Genomic DNA, 24,646 nt, shown 5'->3' on the forward strand with positions numbered 1-24,646 from the left:
AGTTTTATAAAAAGGATCAACAAATTAAACAATGCAAGGGCACAGAGAGACAAGAACTCATTAACGAATGAAGAGGGAACAGAACTCCGGCCTCTGTAAGATAAGCGCGCCCATCAGGTATTTGTACCTGGAAAAAGTTTCCTTCTCCTAAGAGCCGTGTGCAGAATAAACGATAGGGCCCAACGTGGACCCTATTCTTCCTGTTTTTGTCCCCACTATTTGACCACATTACAATACTAGAACCATAAAAGTATACAACCTTTTTTGTACCAACAGGGACTGAAAAACCTTTTAACAACATGTTTATGTGGTCAATTAAAAACTAATTTAAAGGACAGTTCCTCACTCACAACCAATAAACCTTAGCAAAAATCTTTGGAATGTTGCCCTAGTACAGAGGACTTTTCCCTACTCTTCCACTCCTGGAAATGTGCTAAATATGTTATAGCTTTTCAAAGTACAATTCTTAGATTTAGGGACAATTAAAACCGAAAGTGTAAAAGGAACTACCACCTGATGGGCGTGGTATAGAACGGGCAGAAGATTAACCAGATGTGAAGAGTTAAATTTTGTTAAAAGTACAAGGCTAAGTCTTACAAATTAGCAATCGGTTCTGCAGAAGCGGGTTTTCAACCACAGCCCCACCTGAGATTGCCCGGAGGAAGGTTTAAAGTCCTTCTGCCTGGACCCCATTCCCAGGATTTAGATTCAGTGGTGGGTCAGAGGAAAGGGCCACGGTGGGCGTGCACTGGCGGCTTTTCCTTTTTAAAGCTTTAAACAAATAGGAACATCTAACGTGTTGATTGGCAGGCTCGTTTCAACTAGATAACAGGTAAACTGAATTACTAACTCTCCTAACAGGACGCCCAATCCGGCTTATTTGGCAGGGCAAGCAGTGCAATATAAGGTTTCCCTAAACCCCTCTTCCTGGAGGGCAGGAAACAGCATGCTGGCTCAGGTCCCCTTTAACAATGCAAATTACAACTTTCCTCTTAAACAAGACTATTAGTTGAGCTCTGACAGTCTCCTTTAGGAAAAGGATTTACGACAGAGCAGTTTCTCCAAGGCATTAACCTTAGTCACTGCAGCAGGATGAGCAAGTCAACTGGGCTTTTGTGGGTTCATCAAACACCCCTATGTCCTCATTATCTGCCTCCGCAAAAAACAAGCAGGCACATTTCACCCCCCAAGGCCTAACAGAACCAGTGCTATCAGAGGAAATCACTTGGCTGAGAAAATGTCAAAAAGTGTGTTAGCGATTAAATTTTTTATCATTACAACACTTAGCTGTTTGACCTCCTCTAGATCGAAACTGAAGGTTAGGTTTTGCCAACACTTCCTACTATAAATCTTAGTTCATTATCAAACAGCGTGTCCTATTCCCGATCCAGTATGTTTCTTAATATTTATTCACGCCAGAATATGAATATAAAATCGCTCCACCCCATCCCCACCAGTGTTCCCCAAGATGGTTTTAAGATTATTCCAAGTTGGATTTAGAATGAACTGGAGGCAGATGAGTCACAATGGAATAAGCAAAGGTCAGATGAGAGTTTGAATCCCGGCTGGCATTTCCTGTGTGCGATGGGCAGGTCCCTTGGTTTTTCTAAGCCTCCCTTCTCAAGTACTCAGTGCATTGGTGTATAGATTCAGTAAAGAAATGTTCAAGTATCTTATAACAGTACCTGGGAAAGAATACTTTAAAAAAAAAATCTGACTCTACCCATCTGGAAGTTAGCCAGAAAATAATCAGCCTGTGGCTCATAGGAATGTTCAAAAAAAATATTTATTTATAAAAAATACAATGGGATAAGTTTATGCTGAGAAATGCAGCAATAAATACAGTGGAAGAAAACAGAGCAACTCTACATCGATACATTGGCACAAACAGGAAGAGCAAACGCACCCCCCAGACCCCGATGTCTGCAGGCCAGCTTTGTACATGCTCCTTTCGAAACACCACTCGGAAAAGATCTTGTCGGCTTAGGTAAGAATGAGTACACATATAATCACGAATGCACACTGATCAGGACTTTATTTAAAAATGAGCAAACAACACTGTAGAAACATTGATATAGAAATTTCTAAAATGCTGCATCTTAAATTTAGTTGGCAAAGACCACATTTAGCTATAAGCATGAGTTTAGTCTTCCATGGAGAAACCAGATACTAAACTGTAAAAACACAAAGCTTCCTATCGTTTGAAAATACCAATTTAAGTAGAGGATTGTAAAAATGCATAGATCTTTAATAAAAGAATTGACTGTACAAGAGTACTCCCCTTTCACAGTATTCCTTTTTACTTCATATGTGAGTTATTGGTTATGCTGTAGGATTTAACTGTTACAGCACTAAAAGGCAACTATTTAGGGAAGAGGCAGAAAAAGGAAAAAGGAATGTATGTAAGGCAGTATTTCCTTTAGGTACGATAAGCATAATAGTGTTTTAGGAAGACAAGATAAAAATTACTCAAGGCTAGCTTGGTTCTCACTGAATACAAACAACGGGCTAAATACTGAGCTCCTCTGTGACTCTAATAATCAATGCCTTGGTCTCCATATTGGTAATCTCTGGGGTAGTCATCTTGGTACTCGCCATGATATTCATCTGGGTATTCTGCCTGATAATCACTATCACTGATTTCCGACCCATTTGTTCCGGTTCCTTGGCTTCCATTGTGAATGACAGGTTCTGTGGGAGCAGCACAGTATTTGGGATCATATACTTGCCGCCCGAGCCCATACACGCTCATTCCTTTCTGGGAAGCGACTTTGTTGGTACCCATCTGTAGAGAAATTGTCGAGTTGTCCACGGGTTGTAATGTTAGCTTCTGATCGTAGATGTCTCTTCGGGTACCCGGTGCTAACATCCCCGCCTGGTATTAAAACATAGTATAAAAGTTAAAACAGCAGCCAAAATCTATTCTTGTTTCTTGTATTTTATGAATTATGAAATCGCCATCGAATGTGAACACTAGTAACTTCCATTCGGTTCAGGGGTAAAGCTAGCTTACCAAAACAGCCTGAAGTTGTTTCTCTTACAGAGCAATATTCACTGGCTTTCGAGCTAAGGTCAGCCCTTACTTCAAATCCTTGCTCTGCTATAAAATTGCCATGTGGCCTCAGACGAGTTAACTTACTTTTAGTTTTAGGTTTCTCATATGCAAACTGGAGACAATACTACCTACTTTGGAATAAGAAGACTGGACATAATGAATATAAAAACAAAGCATAATGCTGGCATACCTGAAAGCTACATCTGAGTGCCTATTATGACCATACACGCTATCCAGGTTACCAATTTCAAAGGTCTGTAATACATTCAACAAAAATTATGCTGAGCAGTCCTTAAGGACTTGAGTCTTTCAGAAGGCTCTGAGACACCAAAGAGCCAGCTATTTCAGAACAACTACTCCCACTCCCCTCCTTTTCAGGGTACTGTAACTCACCTCATTTCTCCACTTATGCCAAGCACATGCTTTCAGATTTAATCGGTAAAAAAGCAAACCTGAGTGGCAGCTCTGAGACACTGCCCCGTGTGGCAGGACATATTCCATAAAGGGCACCACCACCACCACACCTCATGAGGTCATGATGAAAAGCTTTTTCAAACTTTACCCCCACTCCTCCTGTTGGATGTAAGACATGTCCCGCTCTGATACGGTTATGTGCACACCGCCATGCGAGGTGCTGGTGATCTGTTTATTCTTCACAGGAAATACTTCCATCTCGTGTGGTGGTGGAATACTAGCATTCTCACCATGCTGTATTTCCATCTCCTTAGAATCACACATTTCCCATGATGCTAGCTAGGGTTCTTTGTAAAACACCAGATAATTTTACCTACCAAATTAGTTGAGGGCTTCTTCAAAAATAAAAGCAGCATTAGAATGGGCAATTCATTTGGATTTGGAACAAGAACACTGTAATAAACGTATCTTTTTCTTCTGGTTAGGTAGAAAGGCCAGCTGTTCTAACTGCCAGTAAAAGCCATGGGCCACACCACACTTGTGTGGCTACAGAAAAGGCCCTTTGACTCTTTTGCTTTCTCAGCAAATCTTACTTTCCTGAAGGCGCATATATATATATATATATATATATATCGTACAAAAAATAACCACTTTGGACTCAGTTAATAAGAATAAGGTAAGTGTGAATTTAAATAGCCCTTTTGTACTCTTTGAAACAAGTACAAAAAGGTACTGCTTACCTGGCTGGCTCCTTTGTTGGTGCCCATCTGCAGACTAATCGTGGTCTGATCAAAAGGTTTGTCAGTTTGCATTTTGGGATCATAAAGATGCCTCCTAGTCCCATAGGCTGTCATACCTGCTTGGCTGGCGCATTTGTTGGTTCCCATCTTTTAAGTTAAAAATAAAATCACTAATTATCAGAAGTCACCAATATATATGACTCAAACAAAACTTTCTGTTCTACTGAAGAGATTTCTTAGAAGGGATGCAATTGACAAGTCCCTTCCAATGCTGAGGTTGCAGTCAACTAGATACAAAATCTATGCTTTTACAAATAAATTTCAAGGGGCTCACTTTAAAAAGAAAAATTTCAAAAGCTTCACTGGATGTAAAGCCTCACAACATAATTCATCAGATACAAATATGCACATAGAAAGAGAAGGACAGACACGAAACGTTATTACAGTGGCAGAATTATGAGTAATTTCCTCTCCAACTCTTTCCCCTACCCTCTTTAGCGCAAATAACCAAATTTATGGGTACCTGCTTCAGCCATTTAAAAGGGACAGAGCAATCTTTGGCTAAACAACATGCATTTCTACTCCGAACATGTTTTGCATAAAATGTGACAGTAAATGCCAGGTGTCTTCTCTGGCAGCTTAGCAAGGGCTTAAGTTTCATTAAAATCACCAACATTTTCATGGGAAAAGAACCACATTTTATTCCTCTAATTCTCATGTCACTAGACAGAGTCAGAGAGGGGCAGAATGGAGAATGTGAACTTAGCAATATTCAGAGGAATAATAATTAACTTTTATTCCCCACTGAGAATAACACGGCTTCAGGACCAACCAGTACACCTTGTTCTTCTACTGGTTGGGGACACATTTCTACTGCTGGTCTTTTTTCCTTAAAAAACAAGATTTATTAAAGGAAAACTTTATTACTACAAGTCAAACCTGTCACTGGAGAAGATAAAGAAAGCACATGTAAGCAAAAAGGAAGGGAGGGGAAAAAAATCATTGAAATCCTACCATTTAGACATTCATTGTAAAGATTTGTGTATAACCATCTAGCTTTTTTTTTTTGCAGTACGCGGGCCTCTCACTGTTGTGGCCTCTCCCGCTGCGGAGCACAGGCTCCGGACGCACAGGCTCAGCGGCCATGGCTCACGGGCCCAGCCGCTCCGCGGCATGTGGGATCTTCCTGGACCGGGGCACGAACCCGTGTCCCCTGCATCGGCAGGCGGACTCTCAACCACTGCGCCACCAGGGAAGCCCAACCATCTAGCTTTTTTAGCTTATGTTTCTGTGTACATATCCAGATACACATACATATACATACAAAAATATGCATGTTCATTTAAAAAATAAAATTGGGATCACACTGACTATATAGTATTGGGTTGGCCAAGAAGTTCATTTGGGTTTTTCGTAACATCTTCTGAAAAACCCCAAACAGACTTCTTAGCCAACCCAATATTTTATGACCTGATTTGTTTTCCTTAATCTTTGAACCTTGTGTATCATTTTCTTCATTACTAGTTCCTTTTATGGAGCTCTCACAATTTAAACAACTGATTACTGTCTGGAAATTCAGGTTTCCAATTTCTCGCCGCTGACATGATTTTGTACTGTATAAAAATAAATCCATATGTCAATTATATCCCGATAAAGCTGAAATAAATAAATAAACCCAACTCATGTAGACTCAGTCAACAGTGAGGCATTGTATCCAGCAGGTATCAGACAGTAAAGCCCTTAGCAGATTAGGCATTTAGCAGTGGTGTTTTTGTGACACTCTGCAGGGGAACAACACGAAGGGAAAAAAATAACTGAACAAAGTATTCTGCAGGACCGATAAATCATGCTTTACTAGGGTAGAAAAATGGTATTGAGGTTTTCTAAAATTGCTTCATTTGGTCAATAACATTTAGGAATTTATAAAGTACATTTTCTTAAAAAAATAGGACAACGTAATTAGGAAAAAAAATCATTTCCTGGAGAAACAATTACTAAGTCAGATGGCACACCTTAGGCTTCTTCTAAAACCATCATCGTCTCATGGGTTTTAAATGGACATAAATTGTATAAACCGCAGATCCATCCCCAAATATACACTATCGTATTATCTATCTGTTCCTTACTTATGAGAAATGCTTTGCATGGTAAGAATTAATGACATTGAATAAGTAACTGATATGCAATGCATTACTTACCTGCAAACCAATTACACTTTGGCCAGCTTTTAATTTTCCTTCATCAAAACGTCTTGTTTGTTTTTCTGCATACTTAACTCCAATGTCAATGGTTGTATGGAATCCTTTTGTTTTAGCCTAGACGGAAATATACACACTAACTAGTGATTCTGCCAACAGAGTTTTACAGAAGGAACAACAAAGAAATGATACTGTCCAAAGATGAAGGTTTCATTTAAGACCCAAGCTAGGGGTAAAAACACATCTAAAGCCATTCAAAAACACCCCAGACCTCTGAAATGTGAGTATTCTGATTAAGCTATCCAGTACTAGGCAGCTGATGTCAGCAGCCTTGCCACAAAGCTAATAATTACGGAAGAGACAGGCTCCTCCCTGCCTAGTCTGAACTCCTATGAGAGCAAAGATGCAATTAATCACCAACATAGTGGGGAATTTTTTAACCAGTCATTAAAGACATATACGTACCAGACCTGCTAGGGCCACCAGCGTAGTCTGAACCTGGGTCATGTTTCCATTCTCAAAAAGATCATTTGCTTCAAATATGTCATGTGGCTTCATACCATAAGCCTGAATAGCTTTGATAAAGTTGCCAATATTCTCCAACTATAAAGAAAGAAAAGCATACAACTTTTGGAGCTAAATACTGACATTCAGATCATCTAGCATTCTAAGGCTTTATGACTAGGTACAAGATGCCAGGCAGAAAGCTACTTGGCAAGGATTCTCAACCAGATACATGGTGTGTGTAGCTCTCTCTGGAAAAGGAAGAGTATTTTCATAGTTGGTCACATAATGGTCTTTTTAATATTTTTAAGCAGTCACGTTTTTTAAAGTCAAGATCATCCTTGCATGTTTTAAAGAATTCTGTGTCTGACCTATCCAGGGCTGGAATTTTCTCTGTCAGAAGGTACAAAATTAATGCACAATTTATTATGTTTAAATTTTAATTAAAAAAATGTGTGGTTACTAAATGTTTATCCTCATAACTCAAAGCATATGCTCAAGACAAAATATCCAATTTTACTTATCATACACATTCATGAACTAAGACTGTGCTTTTAATACGGTGCTCTACCGTCAACCCTTAGTTGTTATGTTAAATTCCTTGCTTTTTCCTTCATTTATCCTATGTTCTAGGACCTAGACCACAGGTTGTATTTCTCTGTGTAAGCTGTGTCAAATCCTCTTTGAGAGTATACAGACTAAATACATAATAAGAAAACTTCTAAGCTAAACATCTAATAATCACAGAACTAATTGTAAGTAATTACGGAAACATTAAAATAACATTGTAAAAAACAATATAGTCATGTGCACGAATTTCTGCTAAAATGTCTGTTTTAAAATTGTTATCAAGTTCTCACTGCATAAAGAGTAACCGACTGGAATCAGGGGTTGCTGGTTTGCATGTTACCTGAGGCCAGTTTAATGAGGACTCGTTGACCTTCTTCACTGAGCCTGGCTGTAGCTTGTTTATGAGTCTGAAAAGGAAAGCATAAGTGATACCATATTTATTGGAACAACAAACAAGGACTGGAATGTAACGTTGGTCCTTCTGACATCAGTAAAGGAAAGCATTAAAAACATGTGCAGAATATCAAGGTCTGACACCCTGGACTGGCAAGGTGGGCAAGACAGAGGCCTGTGGAAAGGACTGGAAGAGCGGCCACATCAGGACCAAAACTCACTCGCAGAGGATTATGCCATCTTTTAGGCCCAGCTGAAAGTTGGTGCCAATGCTCATGCCGGTCACCTCTTCTATCCAATTGCGAAGATCTTCTTCTGCCTGATGATCATACTTGGAAGCAATCTGAAATACAAGTTAACTAGCTTTAGAAGTTTCACTAAAGCACCCGGAACTGCTGGCTTCTTCTGGTTTAATGATCCATTAAGACCACAGCTGTGACCTGCAGTAAATTACACTCATTGGAGTTCACTGGCAAACCTAACCATTACAGCTTCAGTAACTAATACACGTTTTTGGTTAAGGAGGTGTCATACACATTTTGAGCAACACATGGAGGGAAGCTGGGACTAAGGGGGAGAAAATATGGATCAAGATAAAACAGATTCCCATTCATGACAGGAAGTGACAGGGGCTAATAGTGTATTACAATATGGCACCATACACAGGAAATGTTAAAGATTAAGTCATCGGTTACCACATTCCAAAAAAGAGTGAGAGGGAGTAAGACTGGCAGGTTTCTGATACATCCAACTATTTTACACAGTATTGCAATACCTACCAGTCTAGTAGTTTTGTTGCCTGGAAAGCTCTGGTGTTTCTATGCCTTTTATTCAGCCAAATACACACTGCACCCTACACACACACACACACGCACGCTTTCCTTGTAATAATTATTGTACTTACACTAGAATACTGAAATTCTGCTTATGTGTAGTCTGTATCATATTAGACTCCTCACAGGAAGGAAAAGCATTTGATTCACTTTTGGACCCTTAGTACCTACCCAGCATTGCATCTAACACCCAAACATTTAATAAAATTAAAAATTGTTAACTCTTTACTTACAGAATTCTACGATAAAGGCAACATTACCAACACAGATGCTTTACTATCATACATGCTAAAACTACCTGCTAAACACAGGTTTTGAAAGATCCCTTCATAATAAGACTATAAACCTCAATTAAAAAATAATAATACAATTTAAGTACTGTTAAAGATCACATGCTCAAGTTCTTATGCTATTCCTTGTCCCAGGGTCAGTCCTAATCAATCAGAGTTATTAAGGAGAAGAACACACCTGGGAAGAAGGAAAGATTATGTGTCATTTTTCTTCTCATTAGCACAGGTGAAAGTGCCAACAAGCCACAGACAATGCCCAGGGGGACGGTAATCACGGTGAGCTTAGGAGTCAGCTGCAGGGTTGCAGCGTTGCTGGAAATGTAATCAGTAGAAATGTTTGCTTCTGTAACACACGATTAGGTTTAATTACCGAAAGAAATGAGATGGCATGAGGACATTTTCGTCATGGAGAGGCCCTCCAAGTTCCAGTCTACCCCAGTCACAGAGGAAACCTTCCCCCTGCCTCCCACCAAGTGTGGAGGAGGGGCCTCTGCCTTCACCAGAGGGCAAATGACTTCACCAAGTGCTGTGTCATTTAAGGAGACAGCAAGTCCTCACCGTGTGCACTGCTTTCCAAGTTAGAGAAATGGCTCTACACCTTTGAAGAATAATGGATAATTTATTTAAGCTGTAGATTTACTTAACCAGCATCACAAATGGAAATTCAATGCGTTTATATTTTCATGTTAAGATAACTAACACTGTGCAATGTTTCCTGGATCAAGTTTTGGCTTGGAGGTTAGTTTATGAGAGAGATCAGGCAAAATGTTAATGTGTTAATTTCCTGCTCCGGGGACCCCCAACCCCTAAAAATCGCACATCTATCCTGACTTCCTGCCAGTCTGAGTTACACTGGCATCTGGATGTGTGGACAGGGAAGGAGGAGGTAGTGATGCGCGAAGCTTCTGCCACAGGGACTCACAGCCTCTGGCGCACAGGAGGGAGCCATCGTTCCTATTACATCCCAGACAACAGTCCTGGATAATGTACCTCCTCAACACATCAAACGCATCCACTTACATACGGCACCTTTAGAAAACGGATAAATAATACATTAGAAAATTTTTAAGACGGCTATATTTTCACACTGGAGTCTTGTTCTAGGTGGCTGGAAAAAAATTCTCTCTATATGAATGTGGGGGTACGGGGAAACAGACAGAAAGGCACAGGCAAGGAAGAAAAGTAGGAAGTAGTACTCCTTAAGCATCAGCTATGAAAAGCAGTATCCAAGAGTGAGTTGAATTTTTTTCGAAAGCAAAGCACTCTCAACTAGGAGATATATTTCAATAAATCTAAAGAAACACGATATGCTAGGGTAGGAGGGGCTCTGCCTTGGCTATAGCCTGGCTCCCCCCATCTTGCCATGGGACACCGGTTCATTCGTCTCACTTCCGAAACTGTTCCTGTCTGTACGACAGGAAGGCTGGCTGAATAAGGGCACTAGGTCTCCTCCCATTCTAAGCTGTGTGTTAAAAAACTTGGTCAATCAGCAAAAATTGTAAAGAAATTCTTTCTCTTCATTTTTTCAAATGTAGAGTTAGAAGTTATGTTGGAGGAGTTTTGTCTTTCTTGGGGGGGGGGTGTTGGTTAGTGGTGGTGGTAATTCTCAACCATTTTTATTTTTTTATTTTTATTACTTTTATTTATTTTTATTCAACCAAAAAAGCATAAAAGCGTATTTATGTTTCCTTTGTTCAAAATGTTTCTGACAGGTTCGGTGCCGTGCCCCAAACCACGGAGTGATTACAGATCTAACATGAAATGTCCAAGTAGGAACGCCTGGGAGAATTTTCATCTTCTCTGTTCACTGTTCTAATCAAGGGAATGATGAAAGAAAAATCAAGGGCTGGACTCAGATGAACCCAGGTTCAAACCCTGACTCTGACTAGTTATATGTGGGGCTCTGGGCGGCTCACTAACTCCGTCTCTGAGACTTAACGTAATAGCACATGCACAGAAAAAATTCTTAAGCACGTACATGCAAAGCCAAGAGACCAGGTGGTAAACTAAAAATGAAAACCAGGTATGCTTCCACATCATATTGGTTTTGACTTAGAGTTTTCCTTTAAGTGAAGGAGCAGCAAGGATTTTTCTACCCAAATACTGCTAATAAGTGAGCTTTCTGAAGTCACGTCAGCTAAATAGAATTCAAGATTTAGGAATGTGTCCTTTTTTTAAAATTTATTTATTTGTTTTTTTCAGTACGCGGGCCTCTCACGGTTGTGGCCTCTCCCGTTGCGGAGCACAGGCTCTGGACGCGCAGGCTCCGCGGCATGTGGGATCTTCCCGGACCGGGGCACGAACCCGTGTCCCCTGCATCGGCAGGCAGACTCTCAACCACTGCACCACCCGGGAAGCCCGTCCATTTTTTTTTTAAGTTCAAAATTAAAAGAGAAAAAAATTCTCCAAAATCATCTAGGGAAAAAAATCTATCTCAAGTTGTCTCTTAGCTTCTGGCCTGCAGCTCTGCTCCATAGGATACAGAAATCATAAGTTTCCTTCAGATGTATACTAGAATACAACCCAAGCTAACATAATTATATTCTTTAACTACACAGGTTATTTTTAAGTTGTTTGTTATACACATCTTTTAAAATCAAGGGACTGAGAGCAATTAAAAATAAATGTAAGCTTTGGCCAATAAACTTTATTTACTATTTTCATCTAAAAAGCCTTAATTACTGAACATCAGGCAGGAAGTAAACGCAGGCATTTCCTCCTCAGAACAAGAAAGTTAGCTTCAAAAATTACTTAATCTTATCTCATTAACACCGCATGGAAATTTCACTCCAGTCTGTTTAAAAATCACTCCTCCAAGTTGTTTATAAACATTCACTTCTTTACTGTTCTTTAAGATGTATTTTATTTGACCTTCCTAAGTGGATGTCAGAATTTCTGCCTGGTGCGTTCAAGTCCACAGCAGCGCCTTCTTCCTCACTGGCCCTGCCTCCTTGCCTAATCACCCACGAATTCTCTGCAGCGGGGCCTCCCAACTCTTCTCACATGAAGACACACTTGCAAATGACTTTTGTATGGTCGCTGAGAACACCTGCCAGAAAAAGAAATGAAAACTAAGAAAAAAGCCTCCAGGGCATCTGATGGGATTGACCATCTCCTGCCATCCAGTGCTTCTGAGCCCAGGGCCCATGCCCAGAGGGGCTGCAGCCTCTGCTCGTCCCTGCATTCTCCTAAGAGCACCAGTCTGGGGTCACCCTCCAGTACAAAGGCCTTTCTTCTGGATTTCTAAAATAGCACTTGTTTATTTTTATTTATTTTTTTAGGCCACCTGTTGAGGACCTCTTTTTTTTTTAAATAAATTTATTTATTTTATTTATTTTTGGCTGCGTTGGCTCTTCGTTGCTGCACACGGGCTTTCTCTAGTTGTGGTGAGCGGGGGCTACTCTTTGTTGCGGCGCACGGGCTTCTCACTGCGGTGGCTTCTCTTGTTGCGGAGCACGGGCTTTAGGCACGCGGTCTTCAGTAGTTGTGGCACGTGGGCTTCAGCAGCTGTGGCTCGCGGGCTCTAGAGCGCAGGTTCAGTAGTTGTGGCACACGGGCTCAGTTGCTCTGCAGCATGTGGGGTCTTCCTGGACCAGGGCTCGAACCCGTGTCCCCTGCATTGGTAGGTGGACTCTCAACCACTGTGCCACCAGGGAAGTCCCATAGCACTTGTTTTTAAAAAATTAAACAGGTATAAGTATGTAGAGCACGTGTTCTCAGTGGGGGTGATACTGCCCCCCCAAGGGAGTGAAGACCACCTTAGATATTACAATAATTTGTGACCCTCCCCAACAAACTCTGTTCCTTTGTTTTAAATTTGGTGGAGGTCAGGAGGCAATTAGGAAAAACGTCTAAAAAGGCTCTTTGGGAAAGAGATGCGGAAAACAAAGTTGCGAAACACTAGACAGAGCAAAAAAGCACACGTCTCTCTTCACCCCTCCTCTAAATCCTACTCCCTTTCCCACCTCCCCAGAAGTAAGCTCCTTGCTGTCTGCCAAGTCTTCTTCCAGACCACATGCACATGTCTTATAAGTGAATTGTGTACAAAACAGCACTAGAAAAAGATCCCCTTCAACAACACAAGCCCTGAGGGCCTAAACTTCCTAGCAGTAAAGGGAGACACTAGATCAGATAAAAGCCCGCTCCTTCTGGCTGTTAAGAATTGCCCAGTCCTGCCTGGCACTGAGGTCTGAGAAGTTTCCCTCGCAGAATCCCTAAGAGGGGATACTGAGTAATGAGGGAAACTGAGCTTCAAAAACATCTCCACAAACTGACCCAAACAGTGCTGTTCCACACTGTTCTATGGAGCATTTGGCCAAGACGCGATTTAGTAGAAAGAGGGGGCTGTACCTGGCATGAGGCTGAGTGATGATCACATATGTACGAGAACTGTCTGACAGCCGGCTTACACCCAGGATATTGTAGAGTCTGCTAAAGAATTAAGACATGTCTTTCCTCTATATTCCTTCCCACAATACATTTTTTATCCCAGCAGTCGTTAAAACCTGAAGCAGACAGACAGGTTACTGTCTCTGGTGGTTACAAGAGTGTCCCCCAAATGTCAGTCGTGCCTGAATTCTCACTAGATGCCACTCTGAGCCACCAGAATAGTCCATCATTACCCCAAACTCTCTGAGTAAAATCATATTCAGTGTCAGCTTCCCTCTCTTTCAAGTGATCCTTGTGTGTCTTGGTTTCTTCCTTCAACTTCTTTCTGCATTACTCCTTCCTTTTGTCCTTCATTCAAATGGCCACTTTGTAACAAGCATGGTTCAAAGGCAAAGAGTCTCTGTCCTAAAAGCTGACATTCTAGTGGAAAGAGACAAATATTAAATAAGGTGTGTTATTTGTCAAGAAAAGAATAAAGTAGGTATTTAAAATAAGGGGAGACTAGAAAGACTGGGTCCACAACAGACTCAAACAAGAAACGAATGGTAAATTTCCATCTGAAATATCAAGATGCCGCTTCCCTTCCTTTGCTTTATCACTTGTCCTTGTTGATATCTCATGCAAGAGAATGAACAGGCTTTAACAGGGTTGACCTACCTTAAACCCTTCCCCCAACAGATCCTCCAAACATGTAAAATACCTTTGCAAAGTTTTAAGTATTCACGTTGGGGATACAACAAACCAAAGATCACATGCTTTGAAGTCAAATTTCAAAAACTTCCAAAAACTGTGTTCCCAGTTCCAGAGTGACATAAGTAAGTAACTTAACCCTGGTGACCTCATTTCTTGTAAGTTGTCTCCTTCCTTCCAGGGCCATTGTGAGGAGGAAGCCCATCTCAGTGCCTGACACACCTCAGAATTAACACTCGCCATTTGTATCAGCTTGAGTACGGAACTGGTATGAACCAAACCCCACCGCAACCTGTTCCCTTTACTGTCTACAATTCAAAAAGCATTCCACCACCAACAGGCTCACCTCAGATACTGCCCATCCCCACTGTCTGTTCCCATCACCACACATCTCCACTCTCCTTCCTGCCTGTGTTTGCATCCCAAATTCTCATTCTCTTCCAGATTACTGCTGGTGAAAGAGATGAAGTAACTTTTTTTTTAAAGTAAGTTTGTCAAAAAAGAAGCAGACTCACAGACATAGAGAACTAGTAGTTATGGGGGGGGGCAAGTTAGGGGTTGGGGGTGGGATGTACAAACTACTAGGTGTAAGATAGGCTCAAGGATGTATTGTACAACATGGGGAATACAGCCAATATTTTGTAAAAACTGTAAATGGAAAGGAACATTTAAAAACTGTATAAATTTTTTTTAACTTTTAAAATAAATAATAATAAAAAGTATAAAATTAAAGAAAAAAAAAAGAAGTAGCTAGTACAAATGTTCAGTCTACTATCATCAACTTTAAACACTGGATTAAAATCAGATCCTGTGGGAATAGTAAATACCAAATGTAAGACAGCAGTTTCTACAGGGAAGAAAGAATGGGATCAGAGATCAATTGTATAATTTTTTTTTTTTTTTTTTTTTTTTGGCCATCGGCAGGCGGACTCTCAACCACTGTGCCACCAGGGAAGCCCAATTGTATTTTTAATATATATTTTTTCTTTAAACTGGAAAAAAATTTTTAATTAAAAAATTTAAAAGTGGGTTTGTATTTTACGGGGAGTAGGGGGTAGGAATTCTAGAGAAGATCACTTTACATTTATGTGAAGGTAGATTGCGTGCCTTCTTCAAGTTCACTATAGAATCTGAGACTCATTCTATGGCATGAACTTACTAAATATTTGAGAGGAAATGACTATATATTCCAAAACTAGAGAAAATCACATCTGCCTGGGGTAAACCAGAGTGACGTCTAAGGGCATTTTAAATGTTGGCCCTTCTCTGAGAGGTACGGCCACATCTTCAGATCAAGGTATCAGCAAATTTTTCCCTCCAAACATGTATAGTTAAATAAATACAACGATACTATGACTCAATGTATGAATATTGTGAAACTAACAAGAAATGAAAGATGTTAAAATAACTTAAGAGGAGTTGGTCCAGTGTCTAAAGCAAATACTGTAACTAACAAACGGTAGGAAAAATGCAGAAACAATAGGTCAACTTTGTCTTCTCTATCTAGAAAATGACCATCAGACTACAAAGCTTAGAACATACATAGTTAAAGGTGGATTTTGAAAGTTGAAACTTAAACAATGAGGAAGTAATCATAGAGGCTGGATTCCCAGAAAAATCTAGACTCAGAAATAATGATTAATAAAGATGTGCACATTGAATAGCTCACAATGTGAGAAATCTTGGCAAACAGTAGTAACAGGAACCTAGAGAGGGGCCCACTCCTCCCCACTCCCACCCGAAGCCAAGGGTGTCTCCACTACAGGCTGAAGAACCTGGCTGTCATATTCGAGTGGACTACAGAGAGAGGGTGTGCACTCGGGGTGGGGGGCAGGGTAGTCATCACCAGGAGCCAGGGTAGGTATGTGAGGCATATCCAAGAACACCTGCCTATGTCTTCTTGAGGTCAAAACAGGCTTCATTCATCTTTCTACCCCTAGAGCCCATGCCTGACCCATAGCGGGTACTCAGTAAATGATTTTTTATTTACCGATAGTATTACCAGACTAGGGAAATGCCACAGATCTAAAGATCTCTCTTGTTACGGAAAGGCATCTGCATTTGAATGCCCGGTTTTTATGGGCGTCACATCTCCGAGATCTCATCTTAGATGGATCACTAGGGACATATCTGTTTTACTTTCTGATAAAAGTCCCTTATGTCTATGGCACTCCTGAAGTCCAGTTTCGTAACCCTAGAAGTAGGGCCTGGTCAGAAGGAACAACCATGCCCACTGTGCTGATCTACGTCAAGGTAGGAGGAGCTCCTAGGGATGTGTACCCGGAGGCTTAGATTTAGATCTGTGCCCTTCTGTTCTGGTAGCTAACAATCTGAAACTATTGGGCATACTTAATAAACTTATAAAAAATAAATTGGGAATAGTTAAAAAGAAACAAGATTCAGAAAGATCCTAGCTTAATAAACAAATTCTTCAAGATATATGTAAGATCCTGTCCAACGTTCTAGAACTAACTAGTAATGCTTACTCAGTGAGCCTAAAAAAGCTAATGCTATCTTGGTCTGCACAGGTCTACAATTATTTATAAAATACTATTGCTCATCTTATTTGTTTGATGGAAACAGCCTCATGAGGTAATCAAGGAAAGAATTATTTAAATGAAACAGGTGTGAGAGGAGTATGTGAACTATAAAATCTTAGGCAATTAGTCACCTCTAGACTCAGAAAATCAACTTGCCAAAGCAAGGATTGGAATCCTCCTTCGAACCACCTCACCAGGTGATGGCATTGATCAAAAGAGAATGAGTTAGTGCTTTGTAGTCAAACAAAGGAGCTAGTTAATAATCCCACTGTAACCTAGCAGTCAATTCTGTGGGCCACACTCTAAAATGGGACATTTACAAACTGGCATCAGTTTTGAGAAGCAGCAAACTGGGTGCAGAAAAGATTAGGAGAATCATACACAGCCTATCATGAGAGACTGGTCAGCCAGGAATGGCTACATATGGCCTAGAAGGGACTTTGGGGGCAGGAGAAACAGTTTAGTACCATCTAACTACTTAGATGGAAGTCACACAGAAATTCTGAATGCCACACATAGGGCAGACGACGGATAAAAACGAAGAAATCCTAGGGAGCTGACCAGAGAGGCACACAGGAGTGGAGAGAGCACGTGTGCCAGTGTAGCAACGGTGGGAAGGAGACCCATGAGAAAGCTTGCTGGAGGACATCCTCTCACTCGGGAAGGAGGCCGGCTGGGTCTTGAATTTTATGTCACTGTAGCGATCTTGCAGAAAGGGGAACGAGAGCCCCCAGAGATAAAGGAAAACAGAGATGCTCTTCAAGTTTTTGTTTGCTTTGCCTCACCTCTAGAATATTTAAGGGTCTACACCTCACTCATCACAGTATTTGCAGGTATCCACCAGATTTTTTGCTGCTATCCAGGTTTTCAACACTTGTCTCCTCAGCAGGACTCTAGATGCCTCCTAAATAATCTGAGTTGGGCATGTGAATAGCACTGAAAAATCTTCCTTTCTTTTTCCATAATTACAAGGAGAATTATGGCAGTAGCTTGGGAATGTCTATTCATTCCTCAACGATCACTTGGCAAGTCTGCTTCACAGGATGAGTCTCAGAGGCCATTATGACCTGAGGAAGAAGGCATGAAATCCACCCCCACTGTCCCAAGTGTCAACCGTAAACTCATCTCTCTGGAACTGGGAAACCCTTTCCGCTCCCAGACCGCTGACCACATTCATCCAAGTGCTCCCAGCTGTCTACCCCAGAACAGAGTCAAAACACACATTGCCCCCTGACTCTGAACTACTGATGAGACGAGGGTGGAAAGGAGGCCAAAGGAGGAACAGATCCCAGCATCTCAGTCAGCTTTCAGTACATCTGGAGCTCCTCTTGGGGACCCTCTTCTGCTTACTACAGCTGAGTCTGCCCATAGGCGAGATGGCTTTATCCAACCAGCGAAGAACAGAGTTGAAACACCTCCTTTTAAATGTAGGATAGATGCTGGCTAGAGAGATTTCAATGGAGTCTTACAGAGGTATTAACTGTGCTAGATATCACTGCTGTTTTCTCCCCAATGAAAACTAGAGGGTGTGAAATTTCAGTGAGGTCACATGCTACTCTCCACATCTCAACAGTAAAAACTAACTCCACATTTTACCTGATTGTAATGTCATCTGAGAGCACAGAAGTGTGGGGAGAAAGTGAGTGTCTCTGGAAGCACTGCACCCTGCTGCACCGCAACACCAAGGTCCCCTGGACATGATGTCATGAAGGCTTGCTAGGGGACACCCAAGCACAAAGAACAAAATAAGCCCAGCTTCGCATCCTTTCCAGGTCAAGGGCCGAGGGACTGAGGAGACAGCAGTACCCAGGCTGCAAAGGGGCCCCAGCAGTACTCAGCAGAGAGAAGCAACTGAATCAACAGCGTATTCCATGAGCAGGCCTTGGCCTGGACCCTCTCATCCTACCCCTGGCTGCACACACCATCATACATCAGTGGTTCCATGAGAAGAGGAACACAGCACTTGCAACAGAAAAGGGGATGTCTTATCCACCTCAGTTCTGTTTTCCTGGTCCTTTTCCTTTTCCTTTCCCAACTTTGCAGGGCAAAGAAGCTTCTTTGCTGCTTTGCTCCCACCCACCATGCGTATCGAGCCCTTCCTTTATTTGGTCCATCAGTGGGCACAGACTACCACCCCCTATCTTGTCTGAAACAAGCACATCTTTGAACCTGCTGCCAGCCTCAAACACTGTCCTGTTTCTCTTTTATTTCAAGACAAACCTCTCCATTTCCTCACTTAGTACTCCTTCCTAACCCCCACCGGAAATTTGCTCTACTGAAAACAATCTCTTAAAAGGTCACCAGTGATCTCTCTGGGGCCAAGTCCAGTGGCCTGTTTCCTCTTCCTGGCCTCTCTGCAGTACTCCTGGGGCCCCCTCCCATCTCTCTTCCCTCTGGCTTCTTGTTAAAGGACCTGGAGCTTCCCTCTCTGGTCTGCCTTCTCCTCCTCCCCTGAAAGATGCCGATTCCCCGAGTTCTGGCCTCAAATTAAAATGGTTAGGGGCGTGGGCTCTGGAAACTGAATGCTCTGTTTAGAATTCCATCTCCACCATGCCTCAGTTTCCTCACCAGTAAATCAGAGATCATTAATAGCGCTTCCATCAGAAGGTGCTGAGAAGAATCAATGACTTAATTTACATAAATCTTAAGAACTCAATAAATGTCCACCCCTAACCTTCTATCTACACTTTGCTGGCCACTTCTGTCCAGATACTAGAAAGATTTCCTCTTTCAAATCCAATATACCATAAAAACCATTTACTTGATACTACTATTTGATAGCTATTTTGATAAGAGATCATTGTGATGCTTTCTGAGCTTTCTATTTAAAAATTTATCTCATCATATAATTTATAAGAGTTGCCCTCGCCCCATTCTTTGGCCTCATCTCATTGCCAACTCCCACTTGAGTCTGGTGGGGGTGACAGATGGCGTAGGGGTCACAAATGTCACTGACCCAAGGCTTGAAAATAAAGAACTAAAGCAAGTGACTTGAATTTTGACAAGGCTGCTTTGATAGTTTTCTTTTTTCTTTACGTCAAGAAGAGATCTTCCTTCTCTTCTGAACCTTTGGTGGGAATTATACAACTGTTTAGATAGCAAGTTGGTAATACCTATAAACACAAATGTTAGGTCAAAACTTACACACTTTTCCACACAAGTACGTTTTAGGACAATATCCACCAGTAGGGAAGTAATGAATAAATACATAGTGGAAATCCACACAATAAACTATAATTCACTTTCTAAAATGTTCAAATGATATTTAAAGTTGTACAAGCAGTTGGGTAGGCGTAAGGGATGCAGGATGCTTTCACTTCTTTACTTTTGTATTTTGGTACGGTTTGCATTCTTCCTGACAAATATTTCATTCACAAAATAAGGATCAAAAAAGAGAGGAGGTTCTCACAGGCAAGGAAGATGGCATCCCAAGGTAGATGCATCATCTTCATGCCGAGATGACCTGTCCATGGTCATGGGCTCAGCAGGGACTCGGACCCAGGTCTGGCTCCTAAGTCTAAGGCTTTTCCACCACTGGACCTTCTCCCACTCACCCCACCCCTCCAACCGAACTGAGATAGGAACTTTAAGCTATACACAGAGAATACAGCACAGGCTTGCAGACAGAGGATCAAGAACCAGGAACAGGGTGGTGCCTTAGACACTGTGGCTTAACATAAAGTCCTTCCAACTCATGGAGAAATGAGAGTGCAACCAAAAGTAACCACCACCACCATCACTGTAGCAGACCGATACACCGTGAACTTGCTGCGGCTTTGATTCAAACCAGCCCCGGAATCTGTAGTCTCAAAGGGCGTTGCCAGCATGGTTCAAAAGTTCACAGTAAGAGATTTGGCAGAGATGCCTCAGACTTTAATTCTTCCCCTGGCCCCTATAAAAAGTAGCTTCCTACCGCACGCATGTTTTAGAAAATGCTGTAAGACTGACTGCAGAAGAGGATGTCAATAGCAGAGCTGTCACTGAAAGGAGGAAAAGAAAATGGAAAAACGAAGCCCACAGAGGAAGAAATTTAGGAACGAAAGCCTGACTGGCAAAGCCCACGCCTGTGTGTGTGTGTGTGTGTGTGTGTGGCCGAGGTGAGGTTGGGGGACAGGGGTTTATTCAACATCCAGGCCTCTGAAGAAAGGGAAAAGAAGAGACAAATGCATGTCCATTCAGGGGGAGAGATCTGGCTGTGTGTGGACTCTGAAGAGCAGCCCTAAGGTTCCAGCTCAGCTGCTAAGGACTCCAACAAGCTCAAAATATGCTATTTAATATAAGTATAATTTCTATACTCGATTATAAGTATGATTGCTGTTGCTATTTTTGCATCCAAAGTAGAATCACATGTTTGAATGATGAGAGACTCACTACACATGGTATTGATTATTTTCTCTATTTCCTCCCACGTGAAACGAAAGGGAGGGAAAACTGCAATGATAAAGCACTCTATCCATTTGTAGAGCCTTCTGCAGCGCTAAGCAGGCAGAGAGGCTTGAGATAATGAGAGTTTAGTGTGCAAACAGTTGAGAAGGGGAGAGAAGAAACAACAATGATATCATAGCCAGCATGCCTAGCCACCACTCAGCAGCTAGGATCCCCTAGAAAATGTGTGGGGGAAGAGAGGAAAAGGGCCATAAATGCTTAGCTTATGACTTGCCCAGAAGAGTCCTTCCCAGCCCAGAGGGCCTTCTCTTTTCTCTGCACTCACATCCCTAATTCCTGACCTTCCCACTGCAGATGTGCCCGCCCTACAGTGCCCGTGCTCACACCCTGAAGCTTCCTGGTCCTGGGAGGAAGGAAGATGTTGAAGAGGTCCCCCTCCCTACCACCCGGGGGAAAGCTAGGAATTAGGCTTCTCTACTCATGGACTTGCTTCAGGTCCACACAGGTCTAGGTAGATCCTTGCAAAGACCATTTAAAACTGAAGGCCTCCAGTGACAACACTACAAGGTAAATATGTTTATCAGTCCACTGTGGAGGAATACGAGCCCTGTCTGAACCAAGAAATGAAAGATGTGTCTTGTCTAACAGAAATCGACTTCTTAGGAAGAAAAACCCAAGTAATGGCACGCCCAGAAAACAAGGCCTCTAGCTCTACACATTAGTCCGTGGCCCTGTGGGCAATGTGGACAGAGTGAGAACAGGGAGAGAGACCCCAGGATTTCACTGCAGGAATGCATCACAGGCTGCCGGGGTAGGAGGCTTGGATCAGGACTCTGGGGGCAGATCACAGTCCTGACACAGAAGTGAAATCGAGAGGTACTGCTTGGCTCCTTAGTCCCCTATTTGCCAGAAGCCTCATTCAGATACAAACAGATTCGTGCCTGAATGTCCAAGTCCTGGCGATAATCTCAAAATCTAGAAGACTAATCAGGAGAACACGGGACTGAACCTACCCAGCAGAGCAAAATGGAACAATTGCTAACATTTACATAATGTGTACTTTTGGTTCTAGGCATTATTTGAAACACATTACGTGGATTGTCTATCTTGCTTATTTCTCCCCAAAGCCCTATAAAGGTAGGAACTAGCACATCCTCATTTTACAGATGAGACACAGACAGGTTATTGGCCCAAAGTCACAGGGTAAGAGGCAGAACCAAGATTACAACCCAGTAAGTCTCCAAGGCCCCCAGGTTCTACTTTCTCACTGAGAGGAACCTAGAGGGGACCTACCCGACATCTTCAAGTTCACAAAGATTCCCATGGTCATATTTTTATAAAATGTGCAAAATTCTTTTGTACTTTTTGTAATGATAAACCCTAAACTATATAAGCTTCAGGGCCCACAAACAGTGTGGATCAACCCCAGGCTCAAAAAACCCTTAACAAAAACTTGAGCACAAGTACATATGAATAATAGCTAAGAGCCCACCGTGGCTACAAGTTCAGAGTTAAGGAAAGCCAATGCATGTGGTATATGCTATAGAAGGCTAATGCCTAGAAGAAAATGAAACTTGCAGAAAATTCTAAGAACAAGCTCCTTTCCACCACCTAGTCCTATCGAGACGAGAAATAAACATTTCCTCTCTCTCTTAGATATAATGGTCATAATTGGCTGAAAAACCAACTGTGCTTCTTCTTCTTCTTTTTTAAATTTTTTTTAATGTAACATAGTATTAACTGTGGTTCCCCATATACTGTTAAGTGAAAAGACACTAACCTCACGATTCCAATGGAAGGGGAAAAGGCACAGGGAAATAGAGGCTATGCCTCTGCTTGATGATGGTGGCAGCAAGATCTTCGCTGTCAAGCTTATTTTTGGACTCTTAAAGAACAGAGGCAAAGGAAAGAGTGTAAAAAGCTGTAGATCACAGGATAGAGAGCTTGATAATGATCCCCATTACTTATTCCAGAGTAAATAAGTCTGAGTATTTTTAAAGAAGGTAGCATGGTACCTCTTCTCAATTCAGCAAACTGTCTATTGCTTTAACTGCTTTGGTCAAGACAGGAAAACAAACCAAAAAAGCAGGCAAACCACAATGGCACATCCCTACCTGGAGGAGCACAGTACCCTGGCAGGCTTAATGGCCACTTCGAAGGAGGTCTTTTGGGAGATGCATCTGACAGAGCCTTGCAGAAGGGGCCTCTACTGTTCCTCCCTAATCTGGGAGTCTAAGAAGGAACTTCAGCAACAAAGAAGGAATTATCTTACTGATACATTTTCAGTGTAATATTAACTAATAAAAGAAACTGCTCAAGAAAAGCAAACTATAAAAATCACCATGTCCTTCAAAAACATCACACTTGCACCACAGAATTCCTTTACACAGACTTGTCAAATATGGTTACTTTCCAGTTTCTAGAGATGGTAAAATCTATTCCTGATGGGTAAATTCATTAAATCAGCAAATATTTATTGGGCATCTACTATGTGCCAAGTTATATTCTAAAATATAGATCTTGATATATCTCATCAGTGAATAAGACCGAGATCTTATTGCTGGTGGAAAGAAACAATAAACAAAAAGTTCTGAATTAAAAACCTATTTCTGGGGACTGACTTCCCTGGCGGTCCAGTGGTTAAGACTTCCTTCACCTTCCAATGCAGGAGGTGAGGATTCGATCCCTGGTCCTGGTCGGGGAACTAAGATACCAAATGCCTTGCAGCCAAAAAACCAAAACCTGATGGCGCAGTGGTTAAGAATCTACCTGCCAATGCAGGGGACACAGGTTCAAGCCCTGGTCCGAGAAGATCCCACATGCCGCAGAGCAACTAAGGCCATGCGCCACAACTACTGAGCCTGTGCTCTACAGCCCACGAGCTACAACTACTGAGCCTGCACACCTAGAGCTGGTGCTCCACAACAAGAGAAGCCACTGCAATGAGAAGCCCGTGCACTGCAATGAAGAGTAGCCTCCCTCCCCCGCTCGCCACAACTAGAGAAGACCCAACGCAGCCAAAAATAAATTAATTTTTAAAAAAGCAATGTTGTAACAAATTCAATAAAGACTTTAAAAACGGTCCACATGAAAAAAATCTTAGAAAACCTATTTCTGAACTGTAAAGTTAAAAAAAAAAAAAGCTAAAGCTAAACCCATCAATACATTTTTACCATGCTTCTGTTCCTCTAGCAGAAAACAAGGCAGACTATCTTCGGATACAGTTTACAACAGGAGTCCACAGACACCCTGGGGTTACTCTGATCCACAGAGCAGACCGGTTGTGGCACTGGGCTGGTAGGCCGGCATGGCTTCATGGGACATTTGGTCCTATTTAATTATTACTATATGATTGTTTAACTTACTCTTCAATGACTTACAATTTTAGTAAAGACTTCAAAAGGCTTATTAGCCTTCCAAAATGGTTTTTATCTGTTGAGGGATACCATTTTGAAACCAAGATTCTGTGAGAAGTTACTTTGCTCAAATCAGACATTCCCTGGGAGCAGAAACTGTTAGAATGTGCATTCCAATTCCATTCTTCTTAGTATCTCAGTTAGACTCCTCCTAAGAAACGTGCCCAGGTAAGATCATTTCAGCTCCACCCACTCCCACCCCACAACTAATTTCCTCCACGTTCCCTG

The 24,646-nt window shown here is 41.8% G+C and overlaps 2 protein-coding genes across 9 annotated transcripts in view; one reads left to right on the forward strand and one right to left on the reverse strand.

Annotated features, from left to right (window-relative positions):
* SLC44A3 (solute carrier family 44 member 3) overlaps nt 1–10,852 on the forward strand; it is a 93,961-nt gene extending 83,109 nt beyond the window's left edge. For 4 of the 8 annotated variants that reach the window (XM_024751203.1, XM_024751209.1, XM_024751210.1 and 1 more), the window contains one exon: nt 1–2,276. In XM_024751203.1, the coding sequence (XP_024606971.1) occupies nt 1–99 (99 nt within the window). In that variant the 3' untranslated portion in view covers nt 100–2,276. Of the gene's footprint in view, nt 2,277–3,145; nt 4,032–5,281; nt 5,307–10,709 lie in introns of those variants that run through there. The other 4 variants (XM_024751205.1, XM_024751207.1, XM_024751206.1 and 1 more) reach the window with 4 other exon arrangements.
* Nucleotides 1,769–24,646, reverse strand: part of CNN3 (calponin 3) — a 27,006-nt gene continuing 4,128 nt past the window's right edge. Inside the window, exons 2-7 of the mRNA XM_024751212.1 lie at nt 8,096–8,217; nt 7,822–7,888; nt 6,873–7,010; nt 6,408–6,524; nt 4,210–4,356; nt 1,769–2,875 (exon numbers count right to left, since the gene is read on the reverse strand). Of these exons, the coding sequence (XP_024606980.1) occupies nt 2,534–2,875; nt 4,210–4,356; nt 6,408–6,524; nt 6,873–7,010; nt 7,822–7,888; nt 8,096–8,217 (933 nt within the window). The 3' untranslated portion in view covers nt 1,769–2,533. The remainder of the gene's footprint in view (nt 2,876–4,209; nt 4,357–6,407; nt 6,525–6,872; nt 7,011–7,821; nt 7,889–8,095; nt 8,218–24,646) is intronic.

The sequence above is a fragment of the Neophocaena asiaeorientalis genome, unplaced genomic scaffold, assembly GCF_003031525.2.
Source record: "Neophocaena asiaeorientalis asiaeorientalis breed wild unplaced genomic scaffold, Neophocaena_asiaeorientalis_V1.1 scaffold147, whole genome shotgun sequence".
Classification (NCBI taxonomy): Eukaryota; Metazoa; Chordata; class Mammalia; order Artiodactyla; family Phocoenidae; genus Neophocaena; species Neophocaena asiaeorientalis.